The sequence below is a fragment of the Oncorhynchus gorbuscha genome, unplaced genomic scaffold, assembly GCF_021184085.1.
Source record: "Oncorhynchus gorbuscha isolate QuinsamMale2020 ecotype Even-year unplaced genomic scaffold, OgorEven_v1.0 Un_scaffold_4604, whole genome shotgun sequence".
NCBI classification, from domain to species: Eukaryota; Metazoa; Chordata; class Actinopteri; order Salmoniformes; family Salmonidae; genus Oncorhynchus; species Oncorhynchus gorbuscha.
In genome coordinates this window covers 19,251-33,035 of record NW_025748589.1, presented here as the reverse complement: position 1 = coordinate 33,035, position 13,785 = coordinate 19,251, and the positions used below count along the sequence as shown (strand labels likewise).

Genomic DNA, 13,785 nt, shown 5'->3' with positions numbered 1-13,785 from the left:
GGTATTCAAATCCATCTGACACACACCTTGTATATTTGCTGATGGTTCTGCACATGTAGTTACTAGTTCACTCAAATTCATTTGGGAAGTAATGCATAAAAATTCCATAATGAAACTGTGCATACTGTGATTTGTTGTATTCCTGTGCGTGAGAGAATATTATTGCCTGTGTGTTTGGAGTTGCATGAAGTGTGTTTATGTGTATTACTGAGTGTGTGTTTGTGTATTACTGAGTGTGTGTTTGTGTATTACTGAGTGTGTGTTTATGTGTATTACTGAGTGTGTGTCTCTCTCTCCCCCAGCTAAGGACCGTGAGGCGGGGCAGTGTCAACTGGACTCAGAAGTTCTGCCTAAAGTGGCCCGCATGACCGTCTCAGGGAAGAAACAGACCATGGGCTTTGACGTGCCAAGGTATAACACACACACACACACACACTATGTTCATCAGCTTTTCTCTGGGGCAGACTGAAGAGATAACGACTATAGTAGTTGGGGATGTGAACAGTTGGGGAAGGGAACAGTTGGGGAAGGGAACAGTTGGGGAAGGGAACAGTTGGGGAAGGGAACAGTTGGGGAAGGGAACAGTTGGGGAAGGGAACAGTTGGGGAAGGGGACAGTTGAGAAAGGGGACAGTTGGGGAAGGGGACAGTTGGGGAAGGGGACAGTTGGGGAAGGGGACAGTTGGGGAAGGGGACAGTTGGGGAAGGGGACAGTTGGGGAAGGGGACAGTTGGGGAAGGGGACAGTTGGGGAAGGGGACAGTTGGGGAAGGGGACAGTTGGGGAAGGGGACAGTTGGGGAAGGGGACAGTTGGGGAAGGGGACGGAACAGTTGGGGACGGGGACAGTTGGGGACGGGGACAGTTGGGGAAGGGACAGTTGGGGAAGGGGACAGTTGGGGAAGGGGACAGTTGGGGAAGGGGACAGTTGGGGAAGGGGACAGTTGGAAGGGAACGGGGACAGTTGGAAGGGAACGGGGACAGTTGGAAGAGAACAGTTGGGTAAAGGGACAGGAACAGTTGGGGAAGGGGACCTGAACAGTTGGTAAAGGGAACAGGAACAGTTGGGGAAAGTTGGGGAAGGGGACAGGAACAGTTGGGGACGGGAACAGTTGGGGACGGGAACAGTTGGGGACGGGAACAGTTGGGGACGGGAACAGTTGTGGAAGGGAACAGTTGTGGAAGGGAACAGTTGGGGAAGGGAACAGTTGAGGAAGGGAACAGTTGGGGAAGGGAACAGTTGGGGAAGGGAACAGTTGGGGAAGGGAACAGTTGGGGAAGGGAACAGTTGGGGAAGGGAACAGATGGGGAAGGGAACAGTTGGGGAAGGGAACAGGAACAGTTGGGGAATGGGACAGTTGGGGAAGGGAACAGTTGGGGAACAGGGACAGTTGGGGAAGGGAACGGGAACAGTTGGGGAAGGGAACGGGAACAGTTGGGGAAGGGAACGGGAACAGTTGGGGAAGGGAACAGTTGGGGAAGGGAACAGTTGGGGAAGGGAACAGTTGGGGAAGGGAACAGTTGGGGAAGGGAACAGTTGGGGAAGGAACAGTTGGGGAAGGGGACAGTTGGGGAAGGGGACAGTTGGGGAAGGGGACAGTTGGGGAAGGGGACAGTTGGGGAAGGGGACAGTTGGGGAAGGGGACAGTTGGGGAAGGGGACAGGAACAGTTGGGGAAGGGAACAGGAACAGTTGGGGAAGGGAACAGGAACAGTTGGGGAAGGGAACAGGAACAGTTGGGGAAGGGAACAGGAACAGTTGGGGAAGGGAACAGGAACAGTTGGGGAAGGGGACAGGAACAGTTTGGGAAGGGAACAGGAACAGTTGGGGAAGGGAACAGTTGGGAACAGGAACAGTTGGAAGGGAACAGGAACAGTTGGGTAAGGGGACAGTTGGGACAGGAACAGTTGGGGAAGGGAACAGTTGGAAGGAACAGGAACAGTTGGAAGGGAACAGGAACAGTTGGAAGGGAACAGAACAGTTGGAAGAGAACAGGAACAGTTGGGGAAGGAACAGTTGGAAGGAACAGGAACAGTTGGAAGGGAACAGAACAGTTGGAAGAGAACAGGAACAGTTGGGGAAGGGAACAGTTGGGGAAGGAACAGGAACAGTTGGGGAAGGGAACAGGAACAGTTGGGAAGGAACAGGAACAGTTGGGTAAGGGGACAGGAACAGTTGGGTAAGGGGACAGTTGGGTAAGGGACAGTTGGGTAAAGGGACAGGAACAGTTGGGGAAGGGGACAGTTGGGGAAGGGGACCTGAACAGTTGGTAAAGGGAACAGGAACAGTTGGGGAAAGTTGGGGAAGGGGACAGGAACAGTTGGGGACGGAACAGTTGGGGAAGGAACAGGAACAGTTGGGGAAGGGAACGGGAACAGTTGGGGAAGGGAACAGTTGGGGAAGGGAACAGTTGGGGAAGGGAACAGTTGGGGAAGGGAACAGTTGGGGAAGGGAACAGTTGGGGAAGGGAACAGTTGGGGAAGGGAACAGTTGGGGAAGGGAACAGTTGGGGAAGGGAACAGTTGGGGAAGGGAACAGTTGGGGAAGGGAACAGTTGGGGAAGGGAACAGTTGGGGAAGGGAACAGTTGGGGAAGGGGACAGTTGGGGAAGGGGACAGGAACAGTTGGGGAAGGGAACAGGAACAGTTGGGGAAGGGAACAGGAACAGTTTGGGAAGGGAACAGGAACAGTTGGGGAAGGGAACAGTTGGGAACAGGAACAGTTGGAAGGGAACAGGAACAGTTGGGTAAGGGGACAGTTGGGACAGGAACAGTTGGGGAAGGGAACAGGAACAGTTGGAAGGGAACAGGAACAGTTGGAAGGGAACAGGAACAGTTGGAAGAGAACAGGAACAGTTGGGGAAGGGAACAGTTGGAAGGGAACAGGAACAGTTGGAAGGGAACAGGAACAGTTGGAAGAGAACAGGAACAGTTGGAAGGGAACAGGAACAGTTGGAAGAGAACAGGAACAGTTGGGGAAGGGAACAGGAACAGTTGGGTAAGGGGACAGGAACAGTTGGGTAAGGGGACAGTTGGGTAAGGGGACAGTTGGGTAAAGGGACAGGAACAGTTGGGGAAGGGGACAGTTGGGGAAGGGGACCTGAACAGTTGGTAAAGGGAACAGGAACAGTTGGGGAAAGTTGGGGAAGGGGACAGGAACAGTTGGGGACGGGAACAGTTGGGGAAGGGAACAGGAACAGTTGGGGAAGGAACGGAACAGTTGGGGAAGGAACAGTTGGGGAAGGAACAGTTGGGGAAGGGAACAGTTGGGGAAGGAACAGTTGGGGAAGGGAACAGTTGGGGAAGGGAACAGTTGGGGAAGGGAACAGTTGGGGAAGGGAACAGTTGGGGAAGGGAACAGTGGTGGAAGGGAACAGTTGGGGAAGGGTACAGTTGGGGAAGGAACAGTTGGGGAAGGGGACAGTTGGGGAAGGGGACAGTTGGGGAAGGAACAGTTGGGGAAGGAACAGTTGGGGAAGGGAACAGTTGGGGAAGGGGACAGTTGGGGAAGGGGACAGTTGGGGAAGGGGACAGTTGGGGAAGGGGACAGTTGGGGAAGGGGACAGTTGGGGAAGGGGACAGTTGGAAGGGAACAGGAACAGTTGGAAGAGAACAGGAACAGTTGGGGAAGGGAACAGTTGGGAACAGGAACAGTTGGAAGGGAACAGGAACAGTTGGGTAAGGGGACAGTTGGGACAGGAACAGTTGGGGAAGGGAACAGGAACAGTTGGAAGGGAACAGGAACAGTTGGAAGGGAACAGGAACAGTTGGAAGAGAACAGGAACAGTTGGGGAAGGGAACAGTTGGAAGGGAACAGGAACAGTTGGAAGGGAACAGGAACAGTTGGAAGGGAACAGGAACAGTTGGAAGGGAACAGGAACAGTTGGAAGAGAACAGGAACAGTTGGGGAAGGGAACAGTTGGGGAAGGGAACAGGAACAGTTGGGGAAGGGAACAGGAACAGTTGGGTAAGGGGACAGGAACAGTTGGGTAAGGGGACAGTTGGGTAAGGGGACAGTTGGGTAAAGGGACAGGAACAGTTGGGGAAGGGGGACAGTTGGGGAAGGGGACCTGAACAGTTGGTAAAGGAACAGGAACAGTTGGGGAAAGTTGGGGAAGGGGACAGAACAGTTGGGGACGGGAACAGTTGGGGAAGGGAACAGGAACAGTTGGGGAAGGAACAGTTGGGGAAGGGAACAGTTGGGGAAGGGAACAGTTGGGGAAGGAACAGTTGGGGAAGGGAACAGTTGGGGAAGGGAACAGTTGGGGAAGGAACAGCTGGAAGGAACAGTTGGGGAAGGGGACAGTTGGGGAAGGGGACAGTTGGGGAAGGGGACAGTTGGGGAAGGGACAGTTGGGGAAGGGAACAGTTGGGGAAGGGAACAGGGACAGTTGGGGAAGGGGACAGTTGGGGAAGGGGACAGTTGGGGAAGGGGACAGTTGGGGAAGGGAACAGTTGGGGAAGGGAACAGTTGGGGAAGGGGACAGTTGGGGAAGGGGACAGTTGGGGAAGGGGACAGTTGGGGAAGGGGACAGTTGGGGAAGGGGACAGTTGGGGAAGGGGACAGTTGGGGAAGGGGACAGGAACAGTTGGGGAAGGGACAGGAACAGTTGGGGAAGGAACAGGAACAGTTGGGGAAGGGAACAGGAACAGTTGGGGAAGGGAACAGGAACAGTTGGGGAAGGGAACAGGAACAGTTGGGGAAGGGAACAGGAACAGTTGGGGAAGGGAACAGGAACAGTTGGGGAAGGGAACAGGAACAGTTGGGGAAGGGGACAGGAACAGTTTGGGAAGGGGACAGGAACAGTTTGGGAAGGGAACAGGAACAGTTGGGGAAGGGAACAGTTGGGAACAGGAACAGTTGGAAGGGAACAGGAACAGTTGGGTAAGGGGACAGTTGGGACAGGAACAGTTGGGGAAGGGAACAGTTGGAAGGGAACAGGAACAGTTGGAAGGGAACAGGAACAGTTGGAAGGGAACAGGAACAGTTGGAAGGGAACAGGAACAGTTGGAAGGGAACAGGAACAGTTGGAAGAGAACAGGAACAGTTGGGGAAGGGAACAGTTGGAAGGGAACAGGAACAGTTGGAAGGGAACAGGAACAGTTGGAAGAGAACAGGAACAGTTGGGGAAGGGAACAGTTGGGGAAGGGAACAGGAACAGTTGGGGAAGGGAACAGGAACAGTTGGGTAAGGGGACAGGAACAGTTGGGTAAGGGGACAGTTGGGTAAGGGGACAGTTGGGTAAAGGGACAGGAACAGTTGGGGAAGGGGACAGTTGGGGAAGGGGACCTGAACAGTTGGTAAAGGGAACAGGAACAGTTGGGGAAAGTTGGGGAAGGGGACAGGAACAGTTGGGGACGGGAACAGTTGGGGACGGGAACAGGAACAGTTGGGGAAGGGAACGGGAACAGTTGGGGAAGGGAACAGTTGGGGAAGGGAACAGTTGGGGAAGGGAACAGTTGGGGAAGGGAACAGTTGGGGAAGGGAACAGTTGGGGAAGGGAACAGTTGGGGAAGGGAACAGTTGGGGAAGGGAACAGTTGGGGAAGGGAACAGTTGGGGAAGGGAACAGTTGGGGAAGGGAACAGTTGGGGAAGGGAACAGGAACAGTTGGGGAAGGGGACAGGAACAGTTGGGGAAGGGAACAGGAACAGTTTGGGAAGGGAACAGGAACAGTTGGGGAAGGGAACAGTTGGGAACAGGAACAGTTGGAAGGGAACAGGAACAGTTGGGTAAGGGGACAGTTGGGACAGGAACAGTTGGGGAAGGGAACAGTTGGAAGGGAACAGGAACAGTTGGAAGGGAACAGGAACAGTTGGAAGGGAACAGGAACAGTTGGAAGAGAACAGGAACAGTTGGGGAAGGGAACAGTTGGAAGGGAACAGGAACAGTTGGAAGGGAACAGGAACAGTTGGAAGAGAACAGGAACAGTTGGAAGGGAACAGGAACAGTTGGAAGAGAACAGGAACAGTTGGGGAAGGGAACAGGAACAGTTGGGTAAGGGGACAGGAACAGTTGGGTAAGGGGACAGTTGGGTAAGGGGACAGTTGGGTAAAGGGACAGGAACAGTTGGGGAAGGGGACAGTTGGGGAAGGGACCTGAACAGTTGGTAAAGGGAACAGGAACAGTTGGGGAAAGTTGGGGAAGGGGACAGGAACAGTTGGGGACGGGAACAGTTGGGGAAGGGAACAGGAACAGTTGGGGAAGGGAACGGGAACAGTTGGGGAAGGGAACAGTTGGGGAAGGGAACAGTTGGGGAAGGGAACAGTTGGGGAAGGGAACAGTTGGGGAAGGGAACAGTTGGGGAAGGGAACAGTTGGGGAAGGGAACAGTTGGGGAAGGGAACAGTGGTGGAAGGGAACAGTTGGGGAAGGGTACAGTTGGGGAAGGGAACAGTTGGGGAAGGGGACAGTTGGGGAAGGGGACAGTTGGGGAAGGGGACAGTTGGGGAAGGGAACAGTTGGGGAAGGGAACAGTTGGGGAAGGGAACAGTTGGGGAAGGGAACAGTTGGGGAAGGGAACAGTTGGGGAAGGGAACAGTTGGGGAAGGGAACAGGGACAGTTGGGGAAGGGGACAGTTGGGGAAGGGGACAGTTGGGGAAGGGGACAGTTGGGGAAGGGGACAGTTGGGGAAGGGGACAGTTGGGGAAGGGGACAGTTGGGGAAGGGAACAGTTGGGGAAGGGGACAGTTGGGGAAGGGGACAGTTGGGGAAGGGGACAGTTGGGGAAGGGGACAGTTGGGGAAGGGGACAGTTGGAAGGGAACAGGAACAGTTGGAAGAGAACAGGAACAGTTGGGGAAGGGAACAGTTGGGAACAGGAACAGTTGGAAGGGAACAGGAACAGTTGGGTAAGGGGACAGTTGGGACAGGAACAGTTGGGGAAGGGAACAGTTGGAAGGGAACAGGAACAGTTGGAAGGGAACAGGAACAGTTGGAAGGGAACAGGAACAGTTGGAAGAGAACAGGAACAGTTGGGGAAGGGAACAGTTGGAAGGGAACAGGAACAGTTGGAAGGGAACAGGAACAGTTGGAAGGGAACAGGAACAGTTGGAAGGGAACAGGAACAGTTGGAAGAGAACAGGAACAGTTGGGGAAGGGAACAGTTGGGGAAGGGAACAGGAACAGTTGGGGAAGGGAACAGGAACAGTTGGGTAAGGGGACAGGAACAGTTGGGTAAGGGGACAGTTGGGTAAGGGGACAGTTGGGTAAAGGGACAGGAACAGTTGGGGAAGGGGACAGTTGGGGAAGGGGACCTGAACAGTTGGTAAAGGGAACAGGAACAGTTGGGGAAAGTTGGGGAAGGGGACAGGAACAGTTGGGGACGGGAACAGTTGGGGAAGGGAACAGGAACAGTTGGGGAAGGGAACGGGAACAGTTGGGGAAGGGAACAGTTGGGGAAGGGAACAGTTGGGGAAGGGAACAGTTGGGGAAGGGAACAGTTGGGGAAGGGAACAGTTGGGGAAGGGAACAGTTGGGGAAGGGAACAGTTGGGGAAGGGGACAGTTGGGGAAGGGGACAGTTGGGGAAGGGGACAGTTGGGGAAGGGGACAGTTGGGGAAGGGAACAGTTGGGGAAGGAACAGGACAGTTGGGGAAGGGGACAGTTGGGGAAGGGGACAGTTGGGGAAGGGGACAGTTGGGGAAGGGACAGTTGGGGAAGGGAACAGTTGGGGAAGGGGACAGTTGGGGAAGGGGACAGTTGGGGAAGGGGACAGTTGGAAGGGAACAGGAACAGTTGGAAGAGAACAGGAACAGTTGGGGAAGGGAACAGTTGGGGAAGGGGACAGGAACAGTTTGGTAAGGGGACAGTTGGGTAAGGGGACAGGAACAGTTGGTGAAGGGGACAGGAACAGTTGGGGACAGGAACAGTTGGGGACAGGAACAGTTGGGGACAGGAACAGTTGGGGAAGGGAACAGTTGGGGAAGGGAACAGGAACAGTTGGGGAAGGGGACAGGAACAGTTGGGGAAGGGGACAGTTGGGGAAGGGGACAGTTGGGGAAGGGGACAGTTGGGGAAGGGGACAGTTGGGAAGGGGACAGTTGGGAAGGGGACAGATGGGAAGGGAACAGTTGGGGAAGGGGACAGTTGGGGAAGGGGACAGTTGGGGAAGGGGACAGTTGGGGAAGGGGACAGTTGGGGAAGGGAACAGTTGGGGAAGGGAACAGTTGGGGAAGGGAACAGGAACAGTTGGGGAAGGGGACAGGAACAGTTGGGGAAGGGGACAGGAACAGTTGGGGAAGGGAACAGGAACAGTTGGGGAAGGGAACAGGAACAGTTGGGGAAGGGAACAGGAACAGTTGGGGAAGGGAACAGGAACAGTTGGGGAAGGGAACAGGAACAGTTGGGGAAGGGGACAGTTGGGGAAGGGGACAGTTGGGGAGGGGGACAGGAACAGTTGGGAACAGGAACAGGAACAGTTGGGAACAGGAACAGTTGGGAACAGGAACAGTTGGGAACAGGAACAGTTGGGAACGGGAACAGTTGGGAACGGGAACAGTTGGGAACGGGAACAGTTGGGGAAGGGAACGGGAACAGTTGGGGAAGGGAACGGGAACGGGAACAGTTGGGGAAGGGAACGGGAACAGTTGGGGAAGGGAACGGGAACAGTTGGGGAAGGGAACGGGAACAGTTGGGGAAGGGAACGGGAACAGTTGGGGAAGGGAACGGGAACAGTTGGGGAAGGGAACGGGAACAGTTGGGGAAGGGAACGGGAACAGTTGGGGAAGGGAACAGTTGGGGAAGGGAACGGGAACAGTTGGGGAAGGGAACAGTTGGGGAAGGGAACAGGAACAGTTGGGGAAGGGGACAGGAACAGTTGGGGAAGGGGACAGGAACAGTTGGGGAAGGGAACAGGAACAGTTGGGGAAGGGAACAGGAACAGTTGGGGAAGGGAACAGGAACAGTTGGGGAAGGGGACAGTTGGGGAAGGGGACAGTTGGGGAAGGGGACAGGAACAGTTGGGAACAGGAACAGGAACAGTTGGGAACAGGAACAGTTGGGAACAGGAACAGTTGGGAACAGGAACAGTTGGGAACAGGAACAGTTGGGAACAGGAACAGTTGGGAACGGGAACAGTTGGGGAAGGGAACGGGAACGGGAACAGTTGGGGAAGGGAACAGTTGGGGAAGGGAACAGTTGGGGAAGGGTACGGGAACCGTTGGGGAAGGGTACAGGAACCGTTGGGGAAGGGTACAGGAACAGTTGGTGAAGGGAACAGTTGGTGAAGGGAACAGTTGGTGAAGGGAACAGTTGGTGAAGGGGACAGTTGGTGAAGGGGACAGTTGGTGAAGGGGACAGTTGGGGAAGGGGACAGTTGGTGAAGGGGACAGTTGGGGAAGGGGACAGTTGGGGAAGGGGACAGTTGGTGAAGGGAACAGTTGGTGAAGGGAACAGTTGGTGAAGGGGACAGTTGGGGAAGGGAACAGTTGGGGAAGGGGACAGTTGGGGAAGGGGACAGTTGAGAAAGGGGACAGTTGGGGAAGGGGACAGTTGGGGAAAGGGACAGTTGGTGAAGGGGACAGTTGGTGAAGGGGACAGTTGGTGAAGGGGACAGTTGGGGAAGGGAACAGGAACAGTTGGGGAAGGGAACAGGGACAGTTGGTGAAGGGGACAGTTGGTGAAGGGGACAGTTGGGGAAGGGAACAGGAACAGTTGGGGAAGGGAACAGGGACAGTTGGGGAAGGGGACAGGAACAGTTGGGGAAGGGAACAGGAACAGTTGGGGAAGGGAACAGGAACAGTTGGGGAAGGGGACACTTGAATAAGTAGGTGTTCTAAAACGTTTGACTCGTACTGTGTATATATATATATAAATAATTTTTGGGGGCACAAAACTACCTTCGTGTTTCCATTCATTTGTATTGGTTACATTCAGAGGAGTTCTGTGACACTTGTTGTCCTCTTCCCGGTCCCCTCTTCCCTGTCCCCTCTTCCCGGCCCCCTCTCCTCTCTTCACTGTCCCCTCTCCCCTGTCCCCTCTCCCCTGTCCCGTCTCCTCTCCACTGTCTCCTCTCCACTGTCTCCTCTCCACTGTCTCCTCTCCACTGTCTCCTCTCCACTGTCTCCTCTCCACTGTCTCCTCTCCACTGTCTCCTCTCCACTGTCTCCTCTCCACTGTCTCCTCTCCACTGTCTCCTCTCCCCTGTCTCCTGTCCCCTCTTCCCGGCCCCCTCTCCCCTGTCTCCTTTCCCCTGTCTCCTCTCCCCTGTCCCCTCTTCCCGGCCCCCTCTCCCCTGTCTCCTGTCCCCTCTTCCCGGCCCCCTCTCCCCTGTCTCCTCTCCCCTGTCCCCTCTCCCCTGTCTCCTCTCCCCTGTCTCCTCTCCCCTGTCTCCTCTCCCCTGTCTCCTCTCCCCCTGTCTCCTCTCCCTGTCTCGTCTCCCTGTCTCCTCTCCCCTGTCTCCTCTCCCCTGTCTCCCTCTCCCCTGTCTCCTCTCCCTTGTCTCCTCTCCCCTGCCCCCTCTCCCCTGCCCCTCCCCCTGCCCCCTCTCCACTGTCTCCTCTCCACTGTCCCCTCTTCCCGGCCCCTTCTCCCCTGTCTCCTCTCCACTGTCCCCTCTTCACTGTCCTATCAAAACAAACTAACTTGATTGTAGCATGTCTTACCAGGGTTATACTGAAGATTTCCTTAACAAGAAGAAGAACTTAAATAAATGATTTGTCTCTTCTTTGGTCCATCCAGTACAGAGGAGAACGGGGTTGTCCCCAGCCCCTCCGTCCATCGTGGGGGTAGCCCTGATGACATGACCATGAAAACCAGCCCCGAAACCCCCTCCAAGCGTCCGCAGACACCCTCTAAAGGGTTCGGGGGGGCAGAGGAGCCCCCTTCCGTCCCCACCCCAGGACGTACCCCGGGGAAGGCCAAGCAACAGCTGAACGTCAGGGCCGAGCTGGAGAAGAGACAAGGGGGCAAGTCTCTACTCAACCTGGTGGTTATAGGTACATAAATTACCCTGTTACAGAGACTACTCAACCTGGTGGTTATAGGTACATAAACTACCCTGTTACAGAGACTACTCAACCTGGTGGTTATAGGTACATAAACTACCCTGTTACAGAGACTACTCAACCTGGTGGTTATAGGTACATAAACTACCCTGTTACAGAGACTACTCAACCTGGTGGTTATAGGTACATAAACTACCCTGTTACAGAGACTACACTGTCGGCGTGGTCACGGAGGTCGATCAGAAAATGTTCAGTACTATTCCTGTTTCCTCTTCACGCCCCCTCCTCTCCAGGTCATGTGGATGCTGGGAAGAGCACTCTGATGGGTCACCTGCTGTACCTGTTGGGAAACGTCAATAAACGCACCATGCACAAGTACGAACAGGAGTCCAAAAAGGCTGGCAAGGCCTCGTTCGCCTACGCATGGGTCCTGGATGAGACCGGGGAGGAGAGGAACAGGTACAGACAGACGGTTCCACACACAGACCTACCTACTCTGCAGAACACCCACTGAATCTCTCTCTCTGTGTGTGTGTGTGTGTGTGTGTGTGTGTGTGTGTGTGTGTGTGTGTGTGTGTGTGTGTGTGTGTGTGTGTGTGTGTGTGTGTGTGTGTGTGTGTGTGTGTGTGTGTGTGTGTTTTCCAGGGGTGTAACCATGGACGTGGGGATGACTAAGTTTGAGACGGCCTCTAAGGTGGTGACTCTGATGGACGCTCCTGGACACAAAGACTTCATCCCTAACATGATCACTGGAGCAGCCCAGGTACGTCCAGACCTCATCCATAACAGCCCAGGTACGTCCAGACCTCATCCATAACAGCCCAGGTACGTCCAGACCTCATCCCTAACATGAGGCCCAGGTACGTCCAGACCTCATCCATAACATGAGGCCCAGGTACGTCCAGACCTCATCCATAACATGAGGCCCAGGTACGTCCAGACCTCATCCATAACATGAGGCCCAGGTACGTCCAGACGTCATCCCTAACAGCCCAGGTACGTCCAGACCTCATCCCTAACAGCCCAGGTACGTCCAGACCTCATCCCTAACAGCCCAGGTACGTCCAGACCTCATCCCTAACAGCCCAGGTACGTCCAGACCTCATCCCTAACAGCCCCGGTATGTCCAGACCTCATCCCTAACAGCCCAGGTACATCTAGACCTCATCCCTAACAGCCCAGGTACGTCCAGACCTCATCCCTAACAGCCCAGGTACGTCCAGACCTCATCCCTAACAGCCCAGGTACGTCCAGACCTCATCCCTAACAGCCCAGGTACGTCCAGACCTCATCCCTAACAGCCCAGGTACGTCCAGACCTCATCCCTAACAGCCCAGGTACGTCCAGACCTCATCCCTAACAGCCCAGGTACGTCCAGACCTCATCCCTAACAGCCCAGGTACGTCCAGACCTCATCCCTAACAGCCCAGGTACGTCCAGACCTCATCCATAACATGAGGCCCAGGTACGTCCAGACCTCATCCCTAACAGCCCAGGTACGTCCAGACCTCATCCCTAACATGAGGCCCAGGTACGTCCAGACCTCATCCATAACATGAGGCCCAGGTACGTCCAGACCTCATCCATAACATGAGGCCCAGGTACGTCCAGACCTCATCCATAACATGAGGCCCAGGTACGTCCAGACGTCATCCCTAACAGCCCAGGTACGTCCAGACCTCATCCCTAACAGCCCAGGTACGTCCAGACCTCATCCCTAACAGCCCAGGTACGTCCAGACCTCATCCCTAACAGCCCAGGTACGTCCAGACCTCATCCCTAACAGCCCAGGTACGTCCAGACCTCATCCCTAACAGCCCAGGTACGTCCAGACCTCATCCCTAACAGCCCAGGTACGTCCAGACCTCATCCCTAACAGCCCAGGCACGTCCAGACCTCATCCCTAACAGCCCAGGTACGTCCAGACCTCATCCCTAACAGCCCAGGTACGTCCAGACCTCATCCCTAACAGCCCAGGTACGTCCAGACCTCATCCCTAACAGCCCAGGTACGTCCAGACCTCATCCCTAACATGATCACTGGAGCGGCCCAGGTACGTCCAGACCTCATCCATAACAGCCCAGGTACGTCCAGACCTCATCAATAACAGCCCAGGTACGTCCAGACCTCATCCCTAACATGATCACTGGAGAGGCCCAGGTACGTCCAGACCTCATCCATAACAGCCCAGGTACGTCCAGACCTCATCCATAACAGCCCAGGTACGTCCAGACCTCATCCCTAACATGAGGCCCAGGTACGTCCAGACCTCATCCATAACATGAGGCCCAGGTACGTCCAGACCTCATCCATAACATGAGGCCCAGGTACGTCCAGACCTCATCCATAACATGAGGCCCAGGTACGTCCAGACGTCATCCCTAACAGCCCAGGTACGTCCAGACCTCATCCCTAACAGCCCAGGTACGTCCAGACCTCATCCCTAACAGCCCAGGTACGTCCAGACCTCATCCCTAACAGCCCAGGTACGTCCAGACCTCATCCCTAACAGCCCCGGTATGTCCAGACCTCATCCCTAACAGCCCAGGTACATCTAGACCTCATCCCTAACAGCCCAGGTACGTCCAGACCTCATCCCTAACAGCCCAGGTACGTCCAGACCTCATCCCTAACAGCCCAGGTACGTCCAGACCTCATCCCTAACAGCCCAGGTACGTCCAGACCTCATCCCTAACAGCCCAGGTACGTCCAGACCTCATCCCTAACAGCCCAGGTACGTCCAGACCTCATCCCTAACAGCCCAGGTACGTCCAGACCTCATCCCTAACAGCCCAGGTACGTCCAGACCTCATCCCTAACAGCCCAGGTACGTCCAGACCTCAT

The 13,785-nt window shown here is 55.2% G+C and overlaps 1 protein-coding gene across 1 annotated transcript in view; it reads left to right on the top strand.

Moving 5' to 3' along the window:
• Window positions 1–304: 304 nt before the first annotated feature.
• LOC124028660 (HBS1-like protein) overlaps window positions 305–13,785 on the top strand; it is a gene marked incomplete at its 3' end in the record, with an annotated part of 31,421 nt that continues 17,940 nt past the window's right edge. Inside the window, exons 1-4 of the mRNA XM_046340664.1 lie at window positions 305–411; window positions 10,676–10,932; window positions 11,235–11,400; window positions 11,587–11,704. Coding sequence (XP_046196620.1) covers window positions 365–411; window positions 10,676–10,932; window positions 11,235–11,400; window positions 11,587–11,704 — 588 coding nt within the window. The remainder of the gene's footprint in view (window positions 412–10,675; window positions 10,933–11,234; window positions 11,401–11,586; window positions 11,705–13,785) is intronic.